At 36.1% G+C, this 27,520-nt stretch overlaps 1 protein-coding gene across 1 annotated transcript; it reads left to right on the top strand.

Annotated features, from left to right (window-relative positions):
* Window positions 1-11,459: 11,459 nt before the first annotated feature.
* LOC129887372 (boron transporter 1-like) lies at window positions 11,460-16,704 on the top strand. Its single transcript, XM_055962445.1, has 15 exons — window positions 11,460-12,660; window positions 12,750-12,819; window positions 12,912-13,075; window positions 13,228-13,368; window positions 13,440-13,522; window positions 13,604-13,796; window positions 13,877-14,015; window positions 14,145-14,310; window positions 14,419-14,585; window positions 14,670-14,843; window positions 14,934-15,029; window positions 15,140-15,277; window positions 15,399-15,718; window positions 15,842-16,112; window positions 16,278-16,704. The coding sequence occupies exons 4-15, from the start codon at window positions 13,265-13,267 to the stop codon at window positions 16,563-16,565; spliced, it is 2,139 nt and encodes a 712-aa protein (XP_055818420.1). The 5' UTR covers window positions 11,460-12,660; window positions 12,750-12,819; window positions 12,912-13,075; window positions 13,228-13,264; the 3' UTR covers window positions 16,566-16,704.
* The last annotated feature ends 10,816 nt before the right edge of the window (window positions 16,705-27,520 follow it).

The raw sequence follows: 27,520 nt of genomic DNA, 5'->3' as shown, positions 1-27,520 counted from the left end.
TACCCAACCTAGTTATATTCCTTCTTACCAAATGGGCCCGACAGAATTAAAGAAGTTAAGCAACTATTAAAGGAATTGTTAGAAAAAGGGTTCATAGGACCAAGAATTTCACCATGGGGTGCTCCCATATTTTTTGTGAGAAAGAAGGATGGGTCGCTTTGAATGTGCATAGACTACCGACAATTAAACAAGGTAACCATTAAGAACAAGTACCCAATCCCTAGGATAGATGAGTTTTTGAACAATCGCATGAGAAAAGTCATTTCTCCAAGATTGATCTTTGGTCCAGCTATCACCAACTAAGGGTGAAGGAGTGTGAAATTCCCAATACGGCATTCTGAATAAGGTATGGTCACTTTGAGTTTGTGCTGATGTCGTTTGGGTTGATGAATATGTTGGAGGTGTTTAGGGATCTAATGAATAGGGTGTTCGAACCCTACCTTGATACTTGTGTTATATCTTTATTGATGACATCTTGATTTACTTTAGGGGTGAGGAAGAACATAAGAATTACTATAAGGTCATGCTTCAAGCCTTAAGGGAAAGACAATTATTTGCCAAATTTAGTAAATATGAATTTTGGCTGAAAGAGGTGGCTTTCCTTGGTCACATAGTATCTGGTGATAGGATCAAGGTTGATCCTAAGAAAATGAAGGGGGTAAAAAATTAGCCTAGACCATTGTCTCATTCGGACATTAAGAACTTCTTGGGTCTAGCTGGTTATTATAGAAGGTTCATTGAAGGGTTGTCTTCCATCTCATCTCCTATGACAAAATTGACCCAAAAGAAGGCAAAATTCATATAGACGAATGAGTGTGAGAAGAGTTTCTAAACTTTGAATATCGACTTACCTCCACTCCTATTTTGACTCTACCAGAAGGATTAGAAGGGTTTTTGGTTTATTGAGACGCTTCAAAGATTGGTTTGAGTTGTGTATTGATGCAAAATGGTAAGTCATAGCCTATGCTTCTAAGAAATTAAAGGTGCATAAATGTAACTACCCTACCCATGATCTTGAGTTGGCAGCCGTTGTTTTTGCTTTAAAGATTTGGCGGCATTACTTATATGGGGTACATTTGGATGTGTATACCGATCATAAAAGTCTCCAATATGTGTTAACCCAAAAAGACTTCAATCTAAGTCAAAGGAGGTGGCTATAACTCCTCAAGGACTATGACATGAGTGTGCATCATCATCCAGATAGACAATGTGGTTGCCGATGCACTTAGTAGAGTGACTATGGGTAGAGTGGCCTATGTTGATGAAGGGAAGAGAGAGTTGGTAAAGGAGGTTTACCGATTGTCTATATTAGGGTTGAAGTTGAGTTGTACCGATGATGGTGGTATAGTTGTTCATAATGGGCCCAAATCCTCTTTGGTGGTGGATGTTAAGTCAAAATAAGACCTTGATCCGACCTTGTGTAGTTAAAGAAGTTGGTGAAGGAAAAGAAGGTAGAGGTCTTTTCATAAGGGGGAGATGGGGCACTTCACTACCAAGGTCGGTTATGTGTTTCAGATGTGGATGACCTAAGGGGTTTAATTTTGAAGGAGAATCATAATTCTTCATACTCTATTCATCCCGGTTTGACTAAAATGTGTTGAGACTTAAAGGAACTTTATTAGTGAAGTGACATGAAAAAGGATATAGAAAGGTTTGTGGCCGAATGCCCAAATTGCCAACAAGTTAAGGACGAATATCAAAGGTTGTGTGTCCTAGCCCAAGACAATGAAATCCCCACTTGAAAGTGGGAAGATGTGAACATGCACTTTGTAGTAGGTTTGCCTCATACTCGGAAACGTCAAGACTCAATTTGGGTGATTTGTTGATAGAATGACGAAGTTGGCTCACTTCCTACTAGTCAAGACCTCTTATAGTGCCAAAGATTATGCTAAGTTATATATTCAGGAGTTGGTGAGGTTGAATGGTGTGCCGTTGTTAATTATTTTGGATCGTGGTACCCAATTTACTTCTCCTTTTTGTAAATCATTTCAAAAGGGTCTTGGTACTAAAGTAAAGTTAAGCACCACATTCCATCATCAAACAGATGGGCAAGCCAAACAAACAATTCAAACAATAGAGGATAAGTTAAGGGCTTATGTGTTGGAGTTCAAGTGAAGTTGGGATGATCACCTACCGCTCATTGAATTTGCATATAATAATAGCTACCACTCAAGTATTGAGATGGCATCGTTTGAGGCTTTGTATGGGAGATGATGTAGGTCTTCTGTTGGTTAGTTCAAAGTAGTTTAGATGACCTTGTTGTGTCCCAATTTGGTGCTTGATGCTTTAGAGAAGGTGAGAGTCATTAGAGAAAGGTTGAAGATGGCTCAAAGTCATCAAAAGTCCTATTCCGATACTAGAAGAAGGTATCTTGAGTTTAATATGGATGATTGGGTGTAAATGAATGTTTCACCCATGAAGGGTGTGGTTCAGTTTGGAAAGAAAGGGAAATTGAGCCCTAGGTACGTAGGGCCTTATAAAATCTTAAGACGTGTTGGTAAAGTTGCCTATGAGTTGGAGTTGCCTTTGGAAATGGCCATGGTTCATCCAGTGTTCCATGTATCTATGTTAAGAAAATGTGTGAGTGATCCTAGTTCTATTTTTCCATTGGAAATAGTGGGTGTTGAAGAAAACTTGACCTATGAATAAGTTCTAGTTGAAATTTTTGACCGGCAAGTTAAGAGATTGAGGAACAAACAAGTAGAATCCGTCAAAGTCCTTTGGAGAAATAAGCAAGTTGAAAGTGCTAAATGGAAAGCGAAAGTCGATATGATGAAGTTTTGTCCTCATCTCTTTCATTCTACACAAGCCTAAGGTACTAAGTCATTCATACTCAAATGTTTAAGACAAATATGTTTCAGTTTCTTCCCAATGTATTCATCTTCATGCATGTTCATGAAGTTGAGTTTTAAAGTCATGTTTTTACCCTAAGTTTGAAGATGTTATGTTCAATGCATTTCAAGTATTATCGTATTCATGTTGGATGGCTAGACCTCCTGTCGTGTCTTTTCCATGCTAATATTCTCATTTGAGGATGAATATTCCCAAGGAGGAGATATTGTAAGACCCAATAAGTCGAAACATCGAAACAAAGGAACAATTATGGAAAAGGGAAGAAAATTAGGTCTACGACTCACTATAGGAGTCGTAGAAGGTCCTACGATCCATAGGACTGACTCATCAGACTCACCATGAGGCCTAGAAATTAGACCAAGGGAAGAAGGGTTTAGGATTCTATTAACAACTCATAGAAGTTTAGATGAGTCGTAGAAATGACTCACCAAGGAATTTTAGAGATCCCAACTTGCAAGTTTTCCAAACCTTGCAGAATGAGTCCATCCTACAACTCATCTTTGAGTCTACAACTCGTAAGAATGAGTTGTAGAGGAGGTTCAGAGGCTCAGTCCTAAGGGTTCCTCCAACCTTGCAGGACGAGGCACTTCGATGACTCGAAGGAAGTATTACAACTCGTAGAAACGAGTCGTACAGAAACTTCAGAGGCTTGGTTTCTCAAAGCTTACATGACGAGTCATTTCTATGACTTATCGACTATTCTATGACCCGTAGGGTCGACTTATAGGGTCAGTTCCGACCAATTTTTAAAAGGATATTTTAGTCCTTTCCCACATTTTAACATCAAAGTATGGTCGTTTTGAGGACTAAATCTAAGGACCCTAAGCTATTTTAATCCATCATTCTAACACTTGAACTCAAAAACACAAATCTCTTCCCCTTAAAGTTCTCCCAAGGGTTTCAAGCCAAGGTCTAGGGTTTTAATTCAATGTCCTCCAAGTCTCCATTCCAGAGCTGCATTAAGGCTTTATTATCCAAGGTACGTGGGTCTCATTCATGGGTTCTTCCACCCATAGAGCCCAAATATTTTCCTCAAACTCCAATTGTTCAATTTCAAATGATGAATTGTATGGGTTTTCATATTATGCCTTTAAATGTATATTTTCTGAATACTTGAAGTCTAATTATCTATCTTAGTCTATATTGACTCTTATTTTCATGAAAATTGATGATTTTATTTAAAGTCCTTATATGAAGGTATGAAAGAGATTTAAGATGAATTGGTGGGTAGTTTTCAAGTATATTTTAATTGATGCATTCCATTTCCCTCATGCATGATATCATTGAGTTATATAATTTGAAATTAAACTGGCCGAACCCACCATGTTTTACAATGACTTTTAAAGAATGTTGAAGTGATTGAAAGGTGGTTCTAACCCAATGTTTACAAAGGTTTATTTCTACGAATGTGAAAGTCTTTAAATAATGCCTGAATGATGATGAAAGGGCTTCTTAGCCAAAGAATGGATTCAATGTGATAAGGACAATTCTCACATATTTGAATCAAATGAGATGTTTTAATAAGTTATTCCACCGAATGATGATTTGATGTCTAAGGTTATATAAATGTTTATGTTATTATGATCTTTAAATGCTATTATGTGGGATTGACCTAGCACCGAATGTAGCATGTACATGGGAAATCGACTGAAGGGGTCCTTAGGTAAAGTCTCATGTTGCATTAACTATGCGCCAACATAGGATCCCTTGTAGGCTATTTAGGCTAGTGGATCCATAACCATCCCTTAAAGTTAAAGTTAAAGAAATGATTAAAGTTGACGGAGAGTAGTCTCCCCATGCCAACGTAGGATTATGTTGGATTTTATGTAATAGCTCGCATGGTCTTAAATATTAGTTACGACCATTTTTCCATAAAATGAATGTTTTAATTCTTTATATGATGATTTCTTTTGCATGCATTCACTCATGTATTTTGATTATAAATGTCTTCACACTTTTCATTATATTGCATGCCCATGCACTTAGTACATTCAAAGTACTAATGCTTACTATTTTGCCTACATGATATCACTATGTAGGGACCGGTGTTTCTCCTCATTGATCTCCACATGGCTAGTCGAGATCGTTGAAGGCTACATTTTGGGTGAGTTCCCATGTTTTCAGGAATAATAGTCCTTTGTCTGTCTAGCTTATTAAGAGCCCGTTTGGATAGGCTTAAAAAAGTAACTTTTATGTATAAAGTGCTTTTAGAATTTTGAAGTGCTGAAAGTTATTTTTATAAATAAGCAGTTGAGTGTTTGGATAAAAGTGCTTATGATATGAATTTTAGGGTTAAAAGAATAAAAAAAAGGTAGTTTGAGAATTTAGTTAAAATATAAAGGATATAAAAGTAATTTCCATGGTCAAAGAAAATGACTTTAAGCACTTTGGAAAAAAAAGTTAGAAATCCTAACTTTTCATTTCTGACTGACTTTAAGAACTTTATGGCTTAAAGTCAGCATTAGGCAAACACGTCCAAAAGCTGAAAAGGGGCTTTAAGTTGGTTTTGACCAACTTAAAGCCAATCCAAACGGGCTCTAAATGTTGAGACTTTTAGACATTTTATTTGACTTTCATTTTATATTATTTGAGAGTGAGCTAGGGACATATCTTAGTCCCTGCCAAGTCTATGATGTAAAAGGTATTATTGGACATAGATGTATGAAGTTTGATGTCGATAATGACTCCTATACTACGTTGTTTCCCTTAGTCCCATTACCTCTTTTTATTTCCTCTTGCTTAAATGTCCTTACCTATAAAAAGTTGAATGAATGCTAAGAGGCTTGGATGAGGTACGTTTGGGTGTCTCATTTGTCGTGTCACGTTTAGGTCCTAGGCTCGGGTCAGGACACCCGAGGGACTTCAATCAAGCCTTTTAGCATACATCACCTTTATTAGGTAATTAAAGACATTAATAAAAGTATAAAGTGGAAGATAATTCTTAAACTGGAGTCTCAACATAAGGGAGAACAATTTCAAACCATCTAAACATGCCTCTACTTCTATTTGATGGTGCTTAGGACATGTTCCTAGCTCACCAAAATATGAGAATCAAAGTCATAGAACATAAGAGAAGTCATAATTTCACGTCATCGACATACGAGGACTCACCAATAAGGAAAAGTAGTTACAACTCTAGCCACGAGCGAGAGGATGAGTGTGATGATTGTCGGATCCTACATTAAGATATAATATAGGCAAAAAACATGCGTTAGTATATGAAATGTATTAAGTATGTGAGAAATATGCATATTGAAGACATGATAACATGATGAATATAAAACATGGGATGCAAGACCAATAATCATCCAAAATATGAGATTTAAAATCATAAGTCATAACGTGTGGTCAATGCATCATTTAAAATTATCATAAGGGCTCATAAGGAAACATTGTTCATTTGTGGATATAACCTTTAACCAACATATAAAATCATGCGAGTTATAACATGGAATTTAGTGTTACTCCCACACCGAAAAAAGAGAGGCTACTTGTCAAGGTAGACTTCATGAGAACATCATAAACTTGAGCTATTTGTGGACCAACTAGCTAGGCCATTAAGTAAAACCTATGGTTGCAACGCAATTTGAGACTAGAAGTTGCTACTAGAGTTCTCTTGGGTTTCTTCTTGAGCTTTCGGACCAAACCCCACCTCAAATTCCTCTTAGTGCTTAGTAAATATTCCAACGGAAGTCATAAATCATAATCATTAATATCATTAGTAAAGGCAATAATAAATACCAATCCACATCATAAAATAGTCAAAAAAAGTAGCTCATTAATATGGTGATTCATACAAGAATGAGAAAACCTATCATCTTTATGGATTCATGTGTCGGTGAAAAAATATTTCACCTCTTAACAGGGTGTTTGAGAAAACCTTTCACAATCTTTATTTTTGCTTGAGAACATACTTGAATAATAATTCATCATCATCATAAACTATTCATCAATCCATGATCATAACTTCATAATTCATACTATGAAAATAGCATAATGCATGGGTCCATGAAAACTCACTTGAAAATATGCAATTTAACTTGAAACATGCATAAATCATAATTGAATTGACTCAATGCATTCTCATGAAAATTCTAAAATCATTGAACTGAAATCAATTTAAAAGGAGAGAAAATATTTGGGATTCATGGATGGAAAGGATCCATGAATGAATTCCCAACATACCTTGATTAAACCAAGCTTAAAATATGAAGAAAACAAAACCTGAATGCTTGAGCCCTAGCCTTGTCCTTAAGATGACCTTGAGAGGATTTTTTTAGAGAGATGATTTTGTAAATAGAGAGTAGTTTAGGGAATAAGGAGAAATTAAAGGGTTTGGGTAGTTATAGGTTTAGAAATAGATTCAAAACGACATAACTTAGGAATTAATTGAGTAGAAAAAGATAGAAATGGCCTTGAAATTTAACAAACGGGGTCAGATTGGTGAGATTGGCCATGCTCGCCGACCCAGTCGGTGAGTCGCCGACTTGGCTTCTATCTCGCCCAATCTCTTCTTTTTCCTACTAACTTGTCTGATAAATTAGGCGAGATGATTCAGCTCGCAGAACACATTTGGTGAGTCGCCAAACCCAACACCTCCTTGCCTAACCTCCCTTCTTTTGACTCAAATTTTTCAAAACTTATTGGCAAACTTATTGCCACTTGGCAAGCCACCAGGGCCCATTCGATGAGTCACCGAGTCCATTGGGCGAGCCTCAGGCGTCATTTTCTCAGTTTTCCTTTTTTAAATCTTAACTTTTCAACTTTCGGGGCCTCACACATGTTGAACGGAGACTGCAAATACCTAAACTTAAAGTAAAATAATGCAAGTAAAATGAAAAACCTCAAAGCTTTATAACTGAAAAATATGCAATAATATTGAATACTAAACATAATATACCTTTAGTTTTTTGGGAGAGTTTCTCTAACCGACAATCATCACTATGAGCCTTGTGATAATACAAATACTGCTCACATTGCCAGAGAAGCTATTGACTTGCTAGGATAAAGGAAGCAAACTCAACTCATGGATCCATATAAAAACCATCAATGAGGCTGGTGAGGAGTCGCCCGAATCAACGGAACGATCATATCCTACGATGGCTACATAGTTTATGAGGTTTGAGTTATCTAAACTCTTACCCAAATTGGGGCTCAATACTATTCCCAAAACATGCAATAGATCTCATAAATACAATAAAATCTATGTGAGTACATAAATCTCTGAGAGTACATAGTCAAAATACTCCTCTGAAATCACAATGAAATTTACTTTAACTAACTAGAAACTCTTCTCAACTCTTTATACTTTCTTTAAAATAGATATATGTTTTCTCAATAGAAATAATGTGTTTGGAATTATTCAAGATCTCTTAAGAATCATCCTCAATAGTAATGCATAATATTTTGACTAACTTAAACTCTGAAAATCATGCATAATGAATAGAATGCAAAAACCTCAAAATCAAATAATGTACTTGGGACACTCATGTTCTCTTAAAACTCTTCTTTTACTCATCATTTTGAAATACATTTACTTTCACCGAAAATAGTGCCTAATGTATAGCAATGTAAAACCTTCAAATAACTCTTTTCTACATATGGTTCATGTGAAAAATAGGCATGAACACAATTAAAAATAAGGAATACATGAAAAATCACGACGTTAATGATAGTATCACAGTTCAATAATGAAGAGTAACAAAAGAACTCGAAATTCAAGGAAGCTTGGGGTTAAAATTCTATATTAAACTCTTACTGACTGAATTTAAATGTAGGGTGTGAGGACGAACTTAGTACAACATTATGATTAGCCTTACATACCTTATTATGAAGCTATTAGACTAATAATTTGGTAGAGGCTTGATTTTTCTTGAGCCTGAGGAAGAACACTAGCTTTCTTGGAGGAAATATTTGAGCTTGGAATTTTGGTACTTGATCTTAAGAAAAGAAACTTTTTTTTGAGTTCTTAGAGTGGACGAACTTGGGAAAACCTTGGATGAAAGGCTTCTCTTGATTCTTGAATATTTTGACTTGGAAGCTTTAAAGTTCATTATGGAGAAGAGGAACCCTAGGCAAATTATATGAGAGAATCTCTTGAGACTTGGATGTTTAGATTCATGATTATAAGAGCAAAACTAGTTAGTTGAATGATATACTCCTTTGAAACACCCAAAAATAATTTAGAATAGGGCTAAAAAGCTTTAGAAAGGGCCAAGATAACCCTAGAAGATGTGCAAAAACTTTTTGGAAAAAAAAGCAGCTAGCTTTTATGGATGGCTTCACTATCCGTGAAAACTTATACCGTCCATATATGCGTCCGTCAAAGTGTAATTGTCTGGCAGAGCTTCACTGAAACAGGCATAACATTTTATTCTAAACTGCAAATGAGGCAAACTTGGTGGTGTTGGAAAGATGATTCATAGGCCTTATATTTGATAGGTTATGGGAAACCTAAATCTTTATATTCTAGGAGATATGATCGTTTGAATTTGACCCAAGTAAAATCTTATATCAAAATTCAATAGGTAAGGAAGCTTCAATTCAACTTTGTGCTATAGGATTATTGTGACATTGATTCATCTCCAAATCTACTCCCACAATAATAATTGACCTTTACACCTATGCGCGGTTAAAAATCACCCGATACGACCTTATACCCATATGAAAAATAGTTTGGGTCTTCACTTAAAAAAATTTGGGGTGTTTCAAATCCAATGATAAATAAGGTAATAAGACTAAGTTAGGGGTGAAAAGATAATTGTGTCTAGTCCATAACTTGATAAAAAGAATACAAAAAATAGATAATATTTTGACTGAAGTAAAAATAGAAAAAAATAGAAGTAAAATGAAAAGTAGTACACCACAGTCATTAGAAGCAAAAAGGTGAGAAGGAAGAGAATTATTTTAAAAAAGGTATAAGAGAGTATGATGTAGTGTTCAAGAAAGACGTAGTCACTATTTTTTTAAATATGTATCCTACCCTTCCCCAAGCCTTCATTACAAGCTTAGAAAGTCCTTTGTGATCTCAATAAAAAAAAGTCCAAGAAAAATGACATTTGAAAATAAGTGCAAGCCTATGGTATTCGCATTCATATCATGTGAATTTCTTTGTCAGTATCAAGTGTTTTCTCTTTCCTTTAGTCTTTTGGTCCCGTTCATTCATTGTAAATATGTGTGAGTATTTTGGGACATTCTTTGGTCTATGTGATGAAACTTGGATGAAAATATTTGAAATAACCGACTTTCCAAATATAGTCTCATATTCATGTTAAGAAGAAATTGTGGTGCCATTGATTGTGGTTGCATAGTTAGTCTTAACTATTTGGGCAATGCATTATGTTTAAAAAAAATGAATGAGGGTTGGTAATATGTGAAGTTGTATGTCGGCAACTAACTGTCAAGACTATTATACGCAAAGTACTTTGTGATATTTGGTGTGGTAGAGTGTCTTGTGTAGTTGCTTGGGGACAAGCAAAGACTGTAAGTTAGGGGGTGTTGATACGGTGATGATTTTACTACTTATCTAAAATTTATTTACTTCAGTTTTATGTCCTTTACTGCTATTATAAAGATATTATGGTATGCATTCCCTTATTTCAAGCACATTTGATGTAGATATTATGGTATGTATTTTTCTTGTTTCAAACACATTTGATGTGGAGGAAGATTTAAGGTGATAAAAATGGAATCAAACAAAATAAAGCAAAAAATGATAAAGGCAGAAAACTGGCAAAATCAGTTTCTGATGTCACAATTACGACATTAGAGCTCGCAATTGCAAGGTTTTCTAGGAGAGCAGACAGGGAAACAGAAGTATGCAAATGCGTACTAGAAGTCGCAAATGCAACACTAGCATAAAACTTCAAAGTTCACAAATGTGAACCCAAACGTAACAAATGTGATTTATGCGGCCCAGATCCAGGACTAGGATTTTACTAATTTTTCAACCTCACATCTATAAAGGGGACCCAGCTACTTCGAATATAGATCTTTGACATATTTTGAGTAATATTACCCTTTAGTATGTCTAGAGCATTGGAATTGGCGATAAACACAAGTCTCGAAGAAAGGGCTCTACACAACTACAAAGATTGATTGTAATCTTTCTTTCTATTTTTTTGTAAACATTGTTAATTTTTCGTTATGGTTTTATGTTCTAAAACTTAAATCTTATCTATGAGTTTTCTGATTTTGATCACAACTCTTGTTTTGCTTATTTTTTGCATGATTTTTATTCATAATTAGGTGAGTTCTTAGTTTCTTTGATTAGTTTTGTTCTTGAATGTTTTCAAAGGGATTATATAACTCGAGGACTCGCCCATAGACTTCAAGCTAAGCTTGGAAAAGACAACATATGCTTGGAAAGATTAATAAATAAGAATTTGAGGCACTGACCATCATATAATAAATTGTCATTGGGATGACATATAAGCAACTACTCTAATTTTAATAACTCATATAGTTGTGTGAACATAATATCGATATAAACTACTCAAATTTTGGAAAAATATTGAATGGTGGTTTAGGTTGAATGCAGAATTTAGATGCTTCACCATTATTTATAAAATTTTGATATGAATTGGATCGGTATTTGCCTGCGTGCTCTTGAGTATTCCGTCTTGTGGTCGTTGATCAATTTTAATTTTTAAATTATAAATTAGTCATAATCATATATTTCACCACCATTGATTTATGTGGCACTGCGTTGTTGGTGATGATTGTAGACTAAACTAAAAGCCCTCATATTATTTCCCGTGGGAGTCAACCCCAACCTTTGTTGAATTAGTATATTGGTACACGACCACGTTGCATAATCTTAATATGTAACTTTGACTGTATCATAGCTCAAAACCAATAGTGAAAGCATACTATCACCACGAAAGAGCCACTAATGTGGTGCGTTATTCGGGTGAACCCAAGCACAACACTAACATCGATGTTGTCGCCCCATACGTAGTCATGCCTCATGTGTAGAAGGTCATCCTCACACACTAAGACACATATTTTGACACCACCTTGCCATGCCCCTAGTGTAACAACCACCAGAGAATATGAAATTTTTTTGTAAACAATAAGTTATTCCTCACAGAATCCTTCTGGAAATCTACTTAGATGGGTCTTCTGTTAATGGTGATGAAGCGATGGAATCCCTTTTCTACCTATCCTCATCGGAATGCTGGGAAGAAGGGAATTTTGAGAAGAAAGTGGTAGAAATTCAAAGGATTGCGTGAATTTAAATAACGGAAGAATCATCATTACAAGAGGAAACCAAAAATGATGCTCAGTTAGAATTGGACATGCAGCCGAGAGTATTAAATGTGAGAAGGCACCTGTCTAATCGATAGTGTTAGAAGTCTTTTCACATACTTTCTTGCCAAGAATAGATAAACTCCTCTTTCCAATACCCCGATTACGTAGGTGTTTGAAAACTGGGGAGACTATCTGTATGGGGGTGAAAACCAGGCACAGACGTGTGGTCGAATCGGGGAAAGACACGTGGAGAAAGTGACAAGTCAGGTCTAGCTCAACCATGATGTGACCAGAGGAAGCATTCTTGTTCTCGGGTGTCTAGTATTCATTAAACTTGAGTCTGATGTCACATCCACAGACCCGCCGAGCTCCGGAGCCACGAGGCTTGGCATCAGACTACACCGAGATGGGATAAGGATGAAGCTCAACTGCTACTGGAAGATCCATGATATATTATCCTCCCTAATCATTGCATAACAACCGTGGACCTGGGTCATTAAGAGTCTTCATGGATGCTGAGTTTCACAAAATCTGGTCCCTAGGGTTTAAATATATGTAATCTTCTAGTCATTCATTGTGATGCATCAGATTTTCATTCATCCACATTAATTAAATTATATTATCTAAATTACACATTGTTGAAGGTGTAAACAATGTTGCTGTTGTTGGTCACGTGGGACATGGTGGATGAAGACAAAGAAGTAAAACTATACGGTAAGAGGCCAGCTTGTCATGTTCTGTCACTCCCTTTTCTTTTCTCTCTCATGCAAAATGAAAACAGCTCTCTCTTTTTTTTGTTACTCTAGACTTGAGAGTCTTGACCAGATACCAGACAGTAGTGTACCCTACACTGCATTTTGGAGCTTTGTATATTCTAGCCTTTTTCCCCAGTACCCTTTTGTTATCGTCAGATCTTTCGATGAGTATCCATTTCAAGCGGAATTATCCTATTATTACCATTTCCACAAAGGTAAATATATATACTAGTAATTCCTTGGATACTTTATTCATTTAGGATCTTCTATATAATAGTCATATTGTGCAATGTATTGTTGTTTAGAATTATGTCAGATTTACTTCAGCGTTTTCCTCAAGTAGTGAATTAAGCTGTCATTGTGCCAGATTAAACTGGTGAAGAAGAGAATCAGTTGTTTATAGAATGGAAGATAATTTTGTGCCATTTCGTGGAATTAAAAATGACCTCAAAGGGAGATTAATGTGCTTTAAACAAGATTGGACTAGTGGTCTCACCGCAGGCTTCAGGTACAATTCTGTTTTTTGATGTCATTACCTACATAGTAAGTTAGTTCATTGAACAAATTTGATTTGTGTAGGATTTTAGCCCCCACTACCTACATATTTTTCGCTTCAGCAATTCCGGTTATATCATTTGGTGAGCAGTTGGAAAGAAGTACTGGTATGTTTCTACTCTTCTTTTTCTAACTTTTGTATAGAAATAAGGATATATTGAGTAGATTTGACAAGTTTAGAGTTGCAGATGGATTGATAACTGCAGTTCAGACTCTGGCTTCAACTGCATTATGTGGGATTATGCACTCTATTATTGGAGGGCAACCTCTGTTAATTCTTGGAGTTGCAGAACCTACTGTGCTTATGTACACATTCATGTACAACTTTGCAAAAGATAGACCAGAACTAGGACCAAAGCTCTTTTTAGCTTGGACAGCATGGTAAGTACCATTTCCTTTTTCAACTCCCCACCAAATCCCATATTTCATTACCTTTCTTCATTGTTAATTTCCATCATCAGGGTGTGTGTTTGGACTGCAATCTTGCTTTTCCTTCTGGCTGTCCTAGGAGCTTGTTCCATTATCAACAGGTTTACACGCGTTGCTGGGGAACTGTTTGGCCTTCTAATTGCAATGCTTTTCATGCAGCAAGCAATCAAAGTAAGACAAACATACATATATACCTACTTAAATTGTAAGGGTGCTGAAAAACCATACTTAGTTGCACAAGGTTTAGATAATAAAATATGATGGATTTTTCTTAGTGATTTGAGTTGTGGTGGATTGTAGGGACTGGTATATGAATTTCGTGTACCAGAGAGAGAAAATCCAAATCTCCCAGAGTTCCAACCTTCATGGAGGTTTGCAAATGGTATGTTTGCATTGGTTTTGTCGTTTGGTCTTCTACTCACAGCTCTAAAGAGCCGGAAGGCAAGATCTTGGAGATATGGCTCTGGTGAGATCTTTTGTGAAACTAACTACCACTGCTTTCATTTAAATAGGACAAGATTGAAATGTTCATTTAGTTCTAGACATGATGTTGTACTATTTGTCCCTCTTCCAGGCTGGCTTCGGGGATTCATAGCAGATTATGGAGTGCCACTCATGGTTCTAATCTGGACCGCTGTCTCTTACATTCCTGGTAAAAGTGTTCCAACCGGGATTCCAAGACGACTTTTCAGTCCAAATCCATGGTCACCTGGTGCCTATGAGAATTGGACAGTGATAAAGGCATGCCTACCATTTTCAATTGTTCTGTATCTAGCAAATTTATCTTCCATCTCTTGACAGTTTATTTAATCTTCAAATTTGTAGGATATGCTAGACGTCCCAGTTCTTCACATAATTGGTGCTTTTATTCCAGCAACAATGGTAGCAGTCCTGTATTATTTTGATCACAGTGTGGCATCTCAACTTGCTCAGCAAAAAGAGTTCAACCTGAGAAAGCCACCTTCGTACCACTATGATCTGCTGTTACTGGGATTTATGGTGTGCCATTAGATTCTCCCTACCACCAATTGGCCTTTTACTTCATTGAATGTCAACAAGTTGTATGGTCTATTGATTTTGTTATGGCAGGTTATCATTTGTGGTCTTCTAGGAATCCCCCCGGCAAATGGAGTCATTCCACAATCTCCAATGCATACAAAGAGTTTGGCCACACTGAAGCATCAGGTATACCTATTTGATGAGAGAAAGTTGTGTGTCAAAATCATCAGGTCTTTGAATATATGTGAGGAAAAGAGAACCAGATATCCTTTGGCTTACCTTCCTTTGTCATGCAGTTGCTTCGTAATCGGCTAGTTGCAAAAGCACGGAAATGTATGACTGAGAATGGGAACTTGGCTGAAGTATACGAAAGTATGCAAGAAGCCTATCAACAGATGCAGAGTCCACTGATTCACCAAGAGCCATCATCTCGGGTATGATCTTGTCCATTTTACATCTTTCATTCCACACAACTGTTTTCCTTTCCTCGATTTTGCAAATTGTTGGACTATCCGGTCATAGTGAAGTATCCAGTAATACCAAATTCATGAACAGGGGTTAAAAGAATTAAAAGAGTCTACCATTCAATTGGCTTCAAGAATAGGCAACAGGGGTGATCCTGTTGATGAGACGATGTTTGATGTTGAGAAGGAGATAGATGACTTGTTGCCCGTTGAAGTAAAAGAACAGAGGTTGAGCAACTTGCTTCAGTCCACCATGGTGGGAGGATGTGTGGCCGCCATGCCTCTTCTCAAAATGATTCCAACATCAGTCCTTTGGGGCTACTTTGGCTTCATGGCCATTGAAAGCTTACCAGGAAACCAGTTCTGGGAACGGATCCTATTGCTATTCACAGCTCCAAGCAGAAGATACAAGTAACTCCCTCCATCATCCTTCCAGACTTGCGTTCGGGCTGTGCTTCGCTTTTAATTTAAAAGTAAAAGAAAGTGCATGCATTATTATTGTGATCTCATAAACATTTTCTTTGCCTTTGACAGAGTAATTGAAGAGTGTCACGCTGTGTTCATTGAAACTGTACCTTACAAGACAGTAGCATTCTTCACCATTTTCCAGAGCTTCTACTTACTAATCTGTTTTGGGATCACATGGGTTCCCATTGCTGGCGTTCTCTTCCCACTAATGATCATGCTTTTGGTTCCTGTCAGACAGTACCTACTACCTAGGTTCTTTAAAGGAGCACATCTTCAGGAATTAGATGCTGCTGAGTATGAAGAAGCACCACCATTATCATCATGCAGCATGACTAGAGTAAGCTTCACACATTTTGTATCTGCATTTGTCTCTTTCAACAAAAGTTAAAGGAAAAGAGTATAAATCATTGATATAACTCTTCGCGTGACATGTTTTGATACCATAAAATGTCTACATGAAGTGATTACTACTAAGTCGTGTATCTTCATAACGTTTTAGCAGGAAAATGAAGGTTCATTTGCAGATGATGGGGAGATTATGGATGGCATGATGACAAGAAGTCGAGGTGAGATTCGACGTATGTGCAGTTCAAAGGTTACAAGCTGCAATGCTACACCAGCCAGAGATTCTGTTAGCATCCAAAGCCCAAGGCTTCCTAACAAGGTATACAGTCCTCGTGTTAGTGAAATAAAAGGGGAAAGTCCTTGTCTTGGTCGAGGAGGATCCTTCGGTTCCAGAACTGGAGAAGCAAGACGATCAAATCTGTCAAAAACTCACAGTTTCAACTAAAATTAGCACCAAGTACGAAAGAATATTTACATTCACAAACAACCAAATATTGTTTCATAGACACGTTAGTTTAGGCCATTATTCTTGTACAATTTTTTCATCTTCTGATTTATCAAAGGAATGAAGCGTTATTAACGTACGCCATGTTAGCATTTTTGGTGGCTCTTTTGCTTATGCTTATAGAGAGTATGAAGCATGAAGTAGAACTCTCGAGAATAAGAAATTATCTGTGTTCCAAGCAATGATAACTTCGCCTGAGAATTCAAGAAATGGACATAGAATTAAAGGTAGTGTAATTTAACTAGTTACAGTAGACTATTTACCTTATCTTTCAAGTTATAAATTCATGCTATTTCTAGTATTAATTTAGCAGATAGTATTGAAAAAGAACTTTAAACACTTGATTTATTACCCAATCAAATAGCAAGGGAAAAAGGTAAATAACATAAGGAAAAGAAAATACCAGCTTTTGCTGTCATCAAAAGCTGAAGATGAACCATTTTGAGAGGGGAAACGTTAAACAAATGTTGGTTCTCTATCTAAATTTGTTTCTTAGGAAAATACGAAATGTTTTTAACAATTTGATAGGTTTTTCCACATGATTGTACTTTGAAGTTACAAGAATCCTCCTTGATGCACAAGGCAGTTTGTGTAATTTTGCACCATTTCTGAAAGTTGTCACTTTATGATTCAGTTTCAGGACAACTAACTACTTTGCAAAGAAAAAAATATTCATCATTAAAATACTTCAATAATTTAGATACGTCTGTATCACTAAGGTATGGAAAGGTAATCTAAATGAAATTTCTGGGCTGCGGCCAAATGTTAAAGCCAGACTCTCTCCAGGGCTTAGAGGGGGAGATATATTGAGCCTTAAAGTGACAAATGGCATATTTTAATTATTCCGGGATTCTCATTGATCAATAGCAAAAAAATATATATAATCACAGCATAATCAGAAATGATACCATATTCTCAAGGTGGTATTGAGCTCATCAGAAACTCAACTATACTGCAAAATTGTCTATGCATTAATTATGCATAAAACATCAAGATAATACTAATATCGAAAACTTTTAGTACATCCTAAACCAAGCTTGAGACTGGTATCTTGGAATTCCTTGTAGCAGTTTGCTAACAGGCAAATTCAACATCTCTGGCTGAATTTCCGGCCAGTCATCTTCTCAGATTCATGCAGCATATGATTTATTAGCCCCCTCGCGGCACTGCACTACCAAAGAACACAGTTTCCATCAGTAAAATCATTTTTTTCCAGAGATGCAATGAGAATGAGTTCAAAAAGTAAGTACAATTTTTTTTAAAAAAAATGCATCAAGTAGGTAGAATCAGGATGCAGTGAAGGTATGTCAAGTTTAGGAGGAATAGTAGGTCAAAGAACTTGTTTACGTAGTCATACAAGAATTTTTTCAACTGCAAGAGGAGGAGTACCAAACAACCATATCGGATGAGACGGAAAATTGTTGAAGAATCATTCAATTAGTAAGTGGTTGAAGATGAGGAAATCCAAGTTAAAATCATTAGAAAATTCCCACCAGTTTGGAAGACATGGGCTTTATTGAGCGGGAAAAAATAAAAACAAGAAAGGGATGAGTTTCAGCTCATAAAACATGATTAATTAGCCATTTCATCAAACACCTTGAATGCACTATTTCAAAAACCCATACAAAGGGGTTGTTTCGACAATACTAATCAATCAATTAAGTACACATAAATCCTGTATATTAGACTATTTTACACCATCAAGCCAACACAAGTGAAGCCTCTCTGTTTAGACCAGATGGAAACCCACACATATGTTAGAACCCAAATGCTATACCTATACCTGTTTCAATAAACCAAATCTAAAGAATGGGAGTACATATGTGAGAACCCAATTCTAAGCAAACAGTGGAGATTCATTTGGATTCTAGTATTAGGAAATTAAATGATATACCTGCTCTTTTAATCAATAGCCATTCAGCTCCCAAAAACTAAAACCTAAGTTTTAACTATACAACATCTTTAGTCTTAATTTAGATTATTATATGTTTTTACAAATAATAAAGTTTTAAATGTTTATTTCTTTCTCATTTCTTCTTTACATGTTGATATAATTATGTATTTCTCCCCCCTTTTTTTTAATGTCAAAATAACTTGATTAAAATATTATTTTATCTTTGAAAAAGGGTCAAATGGTCCTTGAATGATTGAATTTGAAAAAAAAAATGTTCTCAGTTAATAATTTGATTTAAAAATGATCTTGTCATCAATAGCTTAGTCCAAAAATAATTTTATTATTTCTTAATGTTTCAAAATGCTCATTTTCTAAATAAATATATTATTTGTACCAAACTATTGAAGTTAGGGGCATTTATTTTATCAAACTATTAATTGAGGACATTTTTGTTCAATTTCATATATTTTAAGGGCAATTTTTTTTACCATTTTTCATTTTATCTATAATCAAATAAAATTATAACGTTATTCCAAATGTTTTATGAGCTTTTTGAAGCTCAAAGAGTTGCTTACTACCGCTCCCATTTTGATTTCTAGTTGAGGGTGAGGGTTTCACAGTGTATTATGATGCATCTGGCGTTGGTTTGGGGTGTGTTTTGATACAGCGAGGAGCAGATGAGTTGAGGCAGTTGAAGGTTCATGAGCACAACTACCCAACCCAAGAGTTGGCAACGATAGTTTTTGCGCTTAAGATTTGGTGACACTACTTGTATGTGGTGCGATGTGAGGTTTACATTGACCACAGGAGTCTATAGTACATTATGAGCCAAAAAGACCTCAACTCGAGGCAGCGTCAGTGGATTAAGCTCCTGAAGGACTATGACCTCTCTATTATCTACCATTCGGCGCAAATGTAGTAACGGATGCCTTGAGTCAGAAGGTGATGAGTATGGGGAGTCTAGCTTTCCTTTCTGCATCGGAGCGACCTTTGGCTTTAGACATTCAGTCTTTAGCCAATATGATGACTCGGTTGGATATTTCAGATTCTAGGTGAGTGTTGGCTTATGTGGGAGTTCATTCGTCTTTTTTGGATCAATTCGTGGTCGTCAGTTTGAGTATAAGGACTTGGTATCTCTTTGAGAGCGGGTTCTACGAGGTGAGGCCAACAAGGCACCTTAGATTCTGATGAGGTTTTGAGGTTTGATGGCCATATTTTTGTTTCGAGAGTTGGGGGTTTGATTCAGCTAATCCTTCGTGAGGCCTCTGATTCCAAATATTCTATCCCACCTGGGCACAAAGGAAGATGCATATATCTGAGACAGAGGATGGAGTGGAATGAGAACAAGATATTGCGGACTATGTGTCCTATTGTTTGTGTTGTCATCAGGTAAAGGTCAAACACTTGCGGCTTGGTGGTTGTAATGACCCTAAAGGTTATTTTTGAAAATTTTTGTAAAAAGACCATTTTACCCTTCCTGGTAGTTTTTCCGAGTTATATTTAATTAATATCTGATGTCGGTTCCGTAATTTTCTTGAAAAGTTGAGATTTTTGGTAAACTTTGAGTTTTAGAGGTTTAGAATGACTCAAAAGTGGTACTTGAGGTCATTTGAAGTTTCCAGTCACGGAATGAAATTTTGCCGATTGCATCAATTCCGGAACCAATTAGTTTAGGGGAGTTGACGGAATCATATTTGGGGTTATATCGTGAATTTGAGGGGTTGAGTTGGAAATAATTGAGTTTTTGGCTATAGATTTGACTTTGGTCAACATTTGAGGACCGAATGTTCAAAATTAAATTCTTACTACTCCATTAGATTCGGAGGGTGATTTTAGTCCTAGGGAGAGTTCCTGTGTATTTTTCAAAAGCTCCGAGGGCATTTTGGTCATTTGAGACACAATGTTGGTCTAGTTGCGACTTTTTAGTTTTTGGGTCAAGGAGGCCTTGAAATCGAATTCAGATGGTTTCGTTGAGTCCGAAATATCGAGTTTAGTAGGGTTACATATATGGTTTGTCTATACGGGGTTCCGAACGAATCCTGAGGGTCATTCAGATGCTTTGGGGACTTAAGTAACATTGCTGTCATTTGGTGCCTGAGAGTCCTTCTCCGCGTTCGCGGAGACTTGCCCCCATTCGCGAAGGCTTGTCCGCGTTTGCGGAAGGACAGTTGTCCCTTCTCCACGTTCGCGAAGGGATGTATGGTTAGCCTCCACGTTCGCAGAGTTAGTGATTCGCGTTCGCGGAGAACAAATGACCCCTAAACAATGACAAAGTTGGAATCTAGCCTATTTTCATCATCTTTGGTGATTTTGGAGCTTGGGGAGATGATTTTCAGAGGAGATTTCATGAGAAAACTTTGGGATAAGTGTTTCTAACCTCCAATATTGATTACCCATTGATTATTTGAGAGTTTTAGTATGAAATTGAGGTTTTTAAATTGGAGAGGTTGGGTTTTTAAGAACTTGAATTAGTTTCAATGTTTTGATGATTGTCAGCTTGTTTTAAGTCCAAATCAACTTCTATTTTCACTAATAAACTCCAATACCTTGAGGACGTTGTTTATTAAAAATTTCTGAAATTTTCTGCTCGTTTCAGAATTGGTTTTTTTGGGCATTTTGGGTTAATTTCGGCCCGATTTCCAAAAATATGATATGGATATCGTTGGTTCCTTATTTCTATTGAGAACTTGAATTTGTATAGATTGTGGTGAATTGGAGTGCATTCGGAAGGGAAAAGCTCACGTGGAGTGACCTATCGCATATTGGCTAAGGTAAGTGGACTCTTAAAACTCCGTGAATCTCTTAGAATTCTTGAATATCCCATTGTATATGTGTTGGGGCATAATAGGGATGAAGTTATGGGTTTAATTGTGATATGAAATTATCTGAAATAAAATGATCGGGTTAATAAAAGACTATATGTGAGATTGTTGAGTATTAAAACTTTGTCACGACCCACGCCTAGGGTCTAGACGTGAAATGGCGAATGAGGAACCCGAAAGTACCTCAAACAAGCCTCTTAACATTTTTTTAGCCTTTCATAGGTAATGAAAATAAATAAACAAACATAAATCATAATAATAAATCTTCAACTTACATATGTCCAACATTACCTCTAACTTTTAGATTTAACAGGGCTAAAACAAGTCCCTAGCTCACTCTCAATCATAATAGAAAGAAATGTCATAGTAAGTGTCTAAAGATCTCAACATATCATAAGCTAGAAAGATAAAGGAGTATTGTTTCCGGAACATGGGAACTCACCAAAAGTAGTCTTCAAACGAAATCTCAACTAGCCACGTGGAGGAGGACGAGGAGGAGCACCGATCCCTACATGGTGATATCACGCAAGCAAAAGAGTATGTGTTAGTACTTTGAATGTTCTAAGTATGTAAGCATGCATGAACATTGAGGAAACATTAAAACATTTATGTACAATAAAACATAATGCAATGTATGCATAATCAATCATACAAATATCCTTTAAAATATTTATTTTGTGGGAAAATGACCATAACCGACATTTAAGATCATGCGAGCTATTACATGGAATCCAACATAACCCTCTACGTTGACCAGAGAGGCTACTTGCCGGGTAGAACTCCGTCAACTTTATTCATTTTTTTAACTTTAACTTTAAGGGCTTTCATGGATCCATTAGCCTAAGCCTACAAGGTCTTCTATATTGGCACATAGTTAATGAGACAAGGGGTTGCTACTAGGATTCCCTTACCGAATCTCACCTCAATGTCCCATTTGGTGCTAAGTCAATCCAAAGAATAGTTTAATACTTCAAAATAATCATAGTATATAGCTTGAGAATTCAAAACATCACATTCGGTGGAATAGCTCATTAAAAGCTTTAGTGATTCAAATATGCAAGAATTGTCCTTATAGCATAAAGAATACATCATTCATAGAATTTTACCTTTCTTTTATTTCATAAGACTCCCTTTTGATCATAGACATTGCTTTCATAAATATTTATTTGGAGTCAAAGTTTTCAAGTCAAACTTCATTAAAATTATAGTAAAACTAGGTGGGTTTAAATCACTTCAACTTTCAAACATGTATGTAAATAAAATTATGCATAAATAATTTGAAATTCATTAATTAAAAATCATGCTTTAAACAACCATCATGAATTTCAAGAACCTTTAAATAGCTAAATAGGGAAAAATACTTGAAAACCATCAATTCATATATATGAAATCATGTTGCATCACAATAGACCAATAATTATTAGTTTAACCATGATTCATGCTATTAAGTAAAAATAAGAATTATCCATAAGAAAATATTACTTGAAATCAAGAGATTTGGTTGAAAAAGTTTTGGACTACATGAGTGGAAGAACCCATGGATAAACACCCACATAACTTAGAGTAAAGCTTAAAGAAAATAAACATAATTTATCATATAATAAAAATACGTTAGGCATGAGAGTGGAAAGAATACTCTCATTGAAGCCTTACATACCTTGAATTCAAAGCATTACTCAGAATCAAATGACTTAATAAACACTCTTGAATCTTAGCATTTTCTCCTCGCCGGAGCGTTTTGTGTACTACCCGAAGTATATGAATCACCAGAATAGTATTTCTACACTACTAAAAATTAAAACTATATTTTGAGAATGAGTAAAAAGTGTATAGAGAAAAGACTTGCTTGAGAAAGCGTGATGAACAAAATGATGAAATAAGGTGGGTATTTATAGGTGTAAAGGAAGGACCTAACAATAACTAAAATAATTATAAAGAAAAATCTAAAAATTTAATGGAAGATTGTGATGTCGTGGGTGATGTCAAATGGATGACTATTGATGTCATGGGTGATGTCAAATGGATCTAGACCTTTCCATGGTCGGTGAGATGGACCTTTTTTTAATGGAATACCCTTTTTTGGAACTGCGTTTGAAAAAGATAACTTCCTCATTAGGATTTGGTGTCTCATGTGAATTGTTGCTCTAGAAGTCTAATTTTATTTCATTCAAGAATCAATTGATTTGGAGCATCCTACAGTGAGATATGATTTTTATTCTACAAATACTCTATTTCGTCACAGCATAATATCTTGCATCAATTAATTTATTTGACCACTTAACCTACAAAACATAAAATATGGTCCACAAAAATTGTAGGTAATGATGTTTGGGTTATTTAGAAATTTGAATCACCTAATTTGGACCGTCCTATTAAAAGTTATGCCCAAAATATAGAAGCGATATCATTTTCATCGAGAATTAGAATTTCATATACAACGTTTTTAGGGGTATTACAAACTTGCATGCCATAATCTAGATATATATGTGTATTTGATAAAATATTTGATAGTCTAATTGTGATTGCGGTTTGTCTGAATTTATTATTCCTCATTACTTGTGCGAGCATGTTATTACATTGGTTCTGAAACACTGTATGAGAGGTATATGATTGTGAGATCGAGATCATTTTTGGTCAGAGATATAATATGGCCGAGGTCATTTTTGGCGAGATTATATGGTCGAGGTCATTTTCGGTGGAGATTGATAGGTCGAGGTTATTTCCTGTGAGATTATACGACTGAGGTCATTTTCGATAAGAGATTGATAGGACAGGTCATTTTCGGTGAGATAATATGGCCGAGGTCATTTTCAGTGAGAGATTAATAGGCTGAGGTCATTTTTGGCGAGATTATATGGATGAGGTCATTTCTGGCGAGATATTAATAGACCGAGGTTTTTTCCGATGAGATTATATGGCTGAGGTCATTTTTGGCGAGAGATTAATAGGCTGAGGTCATTTTTGATAAGATTATATGGCCGAGGTAATTTCTGGCGAGAGATTGATAGGACAAGGTCATTTCTGGTGATATTATATTACCGAGGTCATTTTTGGAGGGAGATTAATAGGTCGAGGTCATTTCCAGTGAAGTTATATTGTTGAGGTCATTTCCAATGAGAGATTGATAGGACAAGGTCATTTTCAGAGAGATTATATTGCCAAGGTCATTTTCAATGAGAGATTGATAGATCGAGGTCATTTTCAGTTAGAGATTATGAGGCCGAGGTCATTTTCAATTAGAGTTTATCATGCCGAGGTCTTTGTCGGCAACTGCACATATGCATGATCATTGACTGTGCATATACATATTTTGCATATTTGGGTTGACAATTTGATACTTGTTTGCGACTTGTGAGTACTTGTACGATACATCTTGTGATATTTAGCTGTGATCTGTATCTTATTGAGTTGTATAGTATGAACTATTAGGTTGGGTTGATTTCTGTGCAGGTTGTAGTCTGGAGGTTCGGTTGGGTTGGAAATGGAGTTCGTGTATTCTTTTAGATTTACTTAGTTTTTCTAGTTAGCTTGCTGGGTACCGCATTGTTTGGTACTCACCCTTGCTGCTACACTTGTGTAGGTTTCGAGCCTGGACTATCACCATCTTTTTTCTTGATCATTTGAGGCTTCTGGAGTTGAGAGAGGTAGTCATTGATATCCAGCGAACTCTCGTACTTCCTCTATTGTTATGCTTCACTCTGTTTGAGAGTTGAAGACATATTGAGGCTTGTACTTTCATTTTAGTTTTTGATATTTAGCGGCTTGTACATGTGACAAACAGTCTTTGGGGATATTTAAGTGAAAGACTTCCGCCTGTTGATTATTAGTTACTTATTTAGATTATTTTCATTTTATTTTATCGAGATGTTGGATTTTAGGCTGACTTGTCTCTATATTTCATTGGCTAAGCTTCATAACTCCAAATGGTACTTCAAATGATTGCACGGTTCTAGCATGGTCCATGATATGTTACGTATTTATGACACTTTCGATGCTCAAAATGGTGAATTAGTGTGTGTTGCAAGCATGTTTCTGTAGAAATGATGTTTGTTTTGTCTATTTTGCAGGAAAACTAAGTCGCACACGAGTTTGGATGATTTGTTGGGTCTAAACTATTTTTTTGCTGAAGACTGAGGATTACAAGCCTCACCACAGACTATAGTGCCTTGAACGAGCCGTGGTGGTTGGCGTAGTGCAGATAAAAGAAGAAAACTGATGTTGAAGCTTTGAAGTATAACTCTACGGAACCCACCAAAGATCGTATTACATAGTATGGGCCATGGTGGCTATCGTAATGATGACCTTGTGAAGAGGTTGATGCTGAAATTTTGGCCAAGTGTAACTCCACGGAACCCGTCATGGGCCATGGAGCCCACTATGGATCGAAATGACTGATCGTAAAGGATGATGGAAGGAAGTGGAGAATTGGCAAAGGCTTTCACCACGGACTCCAGTATAAATCGTATTCAGCACCACGAGGCTTGATGGTTTCCCGTGAAAATAAGACCACATAGCATTGAGCCAAGTTAGACACCATGGAGGAGGACCATGGACCGTGAAGTTTAGTACGGTCCATGGCGAGTGAGTTTGAAAAGTGTCGACTTAAGTTTTCCTAGTTGTTTTAGGATTTGGTTTTGTATTTCTATAAATACCTGATTTATTTTACTTTTAAAGTTCGGCGTTTTATTAGTTTTTGGAGTATTATTGTGAACACATTGAAGATATATTCTACTACTTTTTGAGATTGATTCTTGAAATATCATTTCAGTTTTAATTCTTGATTTGTGGTTCGTGTATTTGATTTAAGGTTTACTTCTTCATTCATGTAGGTATTGATTTATGAATTCTACATAAATTCTTATTCTCTTACTTACAATTATGAGTAGCTAAGATCACAACTAGGGTTGTGGAAACCATGACAAAATAATGAAGTAGGTAAACGTATAAAGTAAGTATCATAATTTATCTTGCATGTGTTGTGATTTTCTTCATTTATAAGTCTTTTTTGATGAGTGCACGTAGTAGGAACTTACCCGCATTTATTGCTTGCCCGAGAGGGAGGTAGTTATTAGGAAAAGATTATCACAATAGTAATTTGGAGAAATAAAACTGTCTAAGTTACTTGAGCCCGAGAGGGGATAATACTCTGAGATCCAGAGCTAGGGTTAGTAAAGCATACATTTTGAGAACAGGAGGAGATGAATGATCTGCATCTAAGAAGGACCGGGAGGTGAATTAGATGTTACATAACTCGCTAGAATTTACATGCATTACACTGAAACGTTACCACTAACACGATTAGTCTGCTGAGTTAAACGTCATAGAGAACACAATCCTAGCTAAATTCTCAAATTGTTCACAACTTAATCGTTAGTTACTTTGTTAAAATATTATTAATTGTTACTAAATTGATCAGTAACCCCCCCCCCATTTTACTTTATGCATTTGTTTTTGGAAAGTAGATACTACAATTGAAACGTTCTTTCTAATAGACTTGTTTCAACCTATTCCCCGTGGGTTCGACCACGACTCTTAGTTAGGTAAAATATATTAATAATGACTGTCTATATTTCTTTCGAGAGGTATAATTGAGCGTTATCAGTCCATGGAATCACCTTATTGTATCATGATATATTGCATTGCATACTTACATACTTAGTACATTCAAAGTACTAATGCATAATGTTTTCTACATGATATCACGATGTAGGGACCGGTGTTCCTCCTCCTCCTCCATATGTTTAGTTTGGATCGCTTGAAGACTACTTTTGGTGAGTTCTCATATTTTGGAAATAATAATCCTCCCTTTTCTAGCCTATGTTATGTTGAGACATTAAGATACCTATTTTGGTACTTCGTTGTTATTTTATTTGAGGGTGAGCTAGGGACATGTCTTAGCCCCCGCCAAGTCTAAAGGTAGAGGTATTGTTGGACATATGTATGATGAATCTTGGTTATTATGGTTCTTGTTATGATGATCTCCCATAGTCTCTATTTCCCCATTTGGTTCCATTATTATTAATATCATTAACGCTGAAAAGGCTAAATGAATTCTAAGAGGATTGTTTGAGATATTTTCGGATTTCTCATTCGTCGTGTCACATGTAAGCCCTAGATTTGGGTTGTGACAGTATCACCATGGACTTTATTGTGGGATTGCCTTGGACTTCCAGAGGTGT

This window comes from Solanum dulcamara, chromosome 4 (genome assembly GCF_947179165.1).
Source record: "Solanum dulcamara chromosome 4, daSolDulc1.2, whole genome shotgun sequence".
NCBI lineage: Eukaryota > Viridiplantae > Streptophyta > Magnoliopsida > Solanales > Solanaceae > Solanum > Solanum dulcamara.
The sequence above is the reverse complement of the archived record's forward strand: the minus strand, read 5'-3'. Positions and strand labels throughout refer to the sequence as shown.

Bases quoted from the DNA above. Each gene is read 5' to 3' on its own strand.
- LOC129887372 (XM_055962445.1), top strand. From the start codon at position 13,265: ATGGAAGATAATTTTGTGCCATTTCGTGGAATTAAAAATGACCTCAAA. The intron at 13,523-13,603 runs GTATGTTTCTAC...TTAGAGTTGCAG, and splicing joins GCAGTTGGAAAGAAGTACTG to ATGGATTGATAACTGCAGTT. The intron at 13,797-13,876 runs GTAAGTACCATT...TTCCATCATCAG, and splicing joins TTTTTAGCTTGGACAGCATG to GGTGTGTGTTTGGACTGCAA.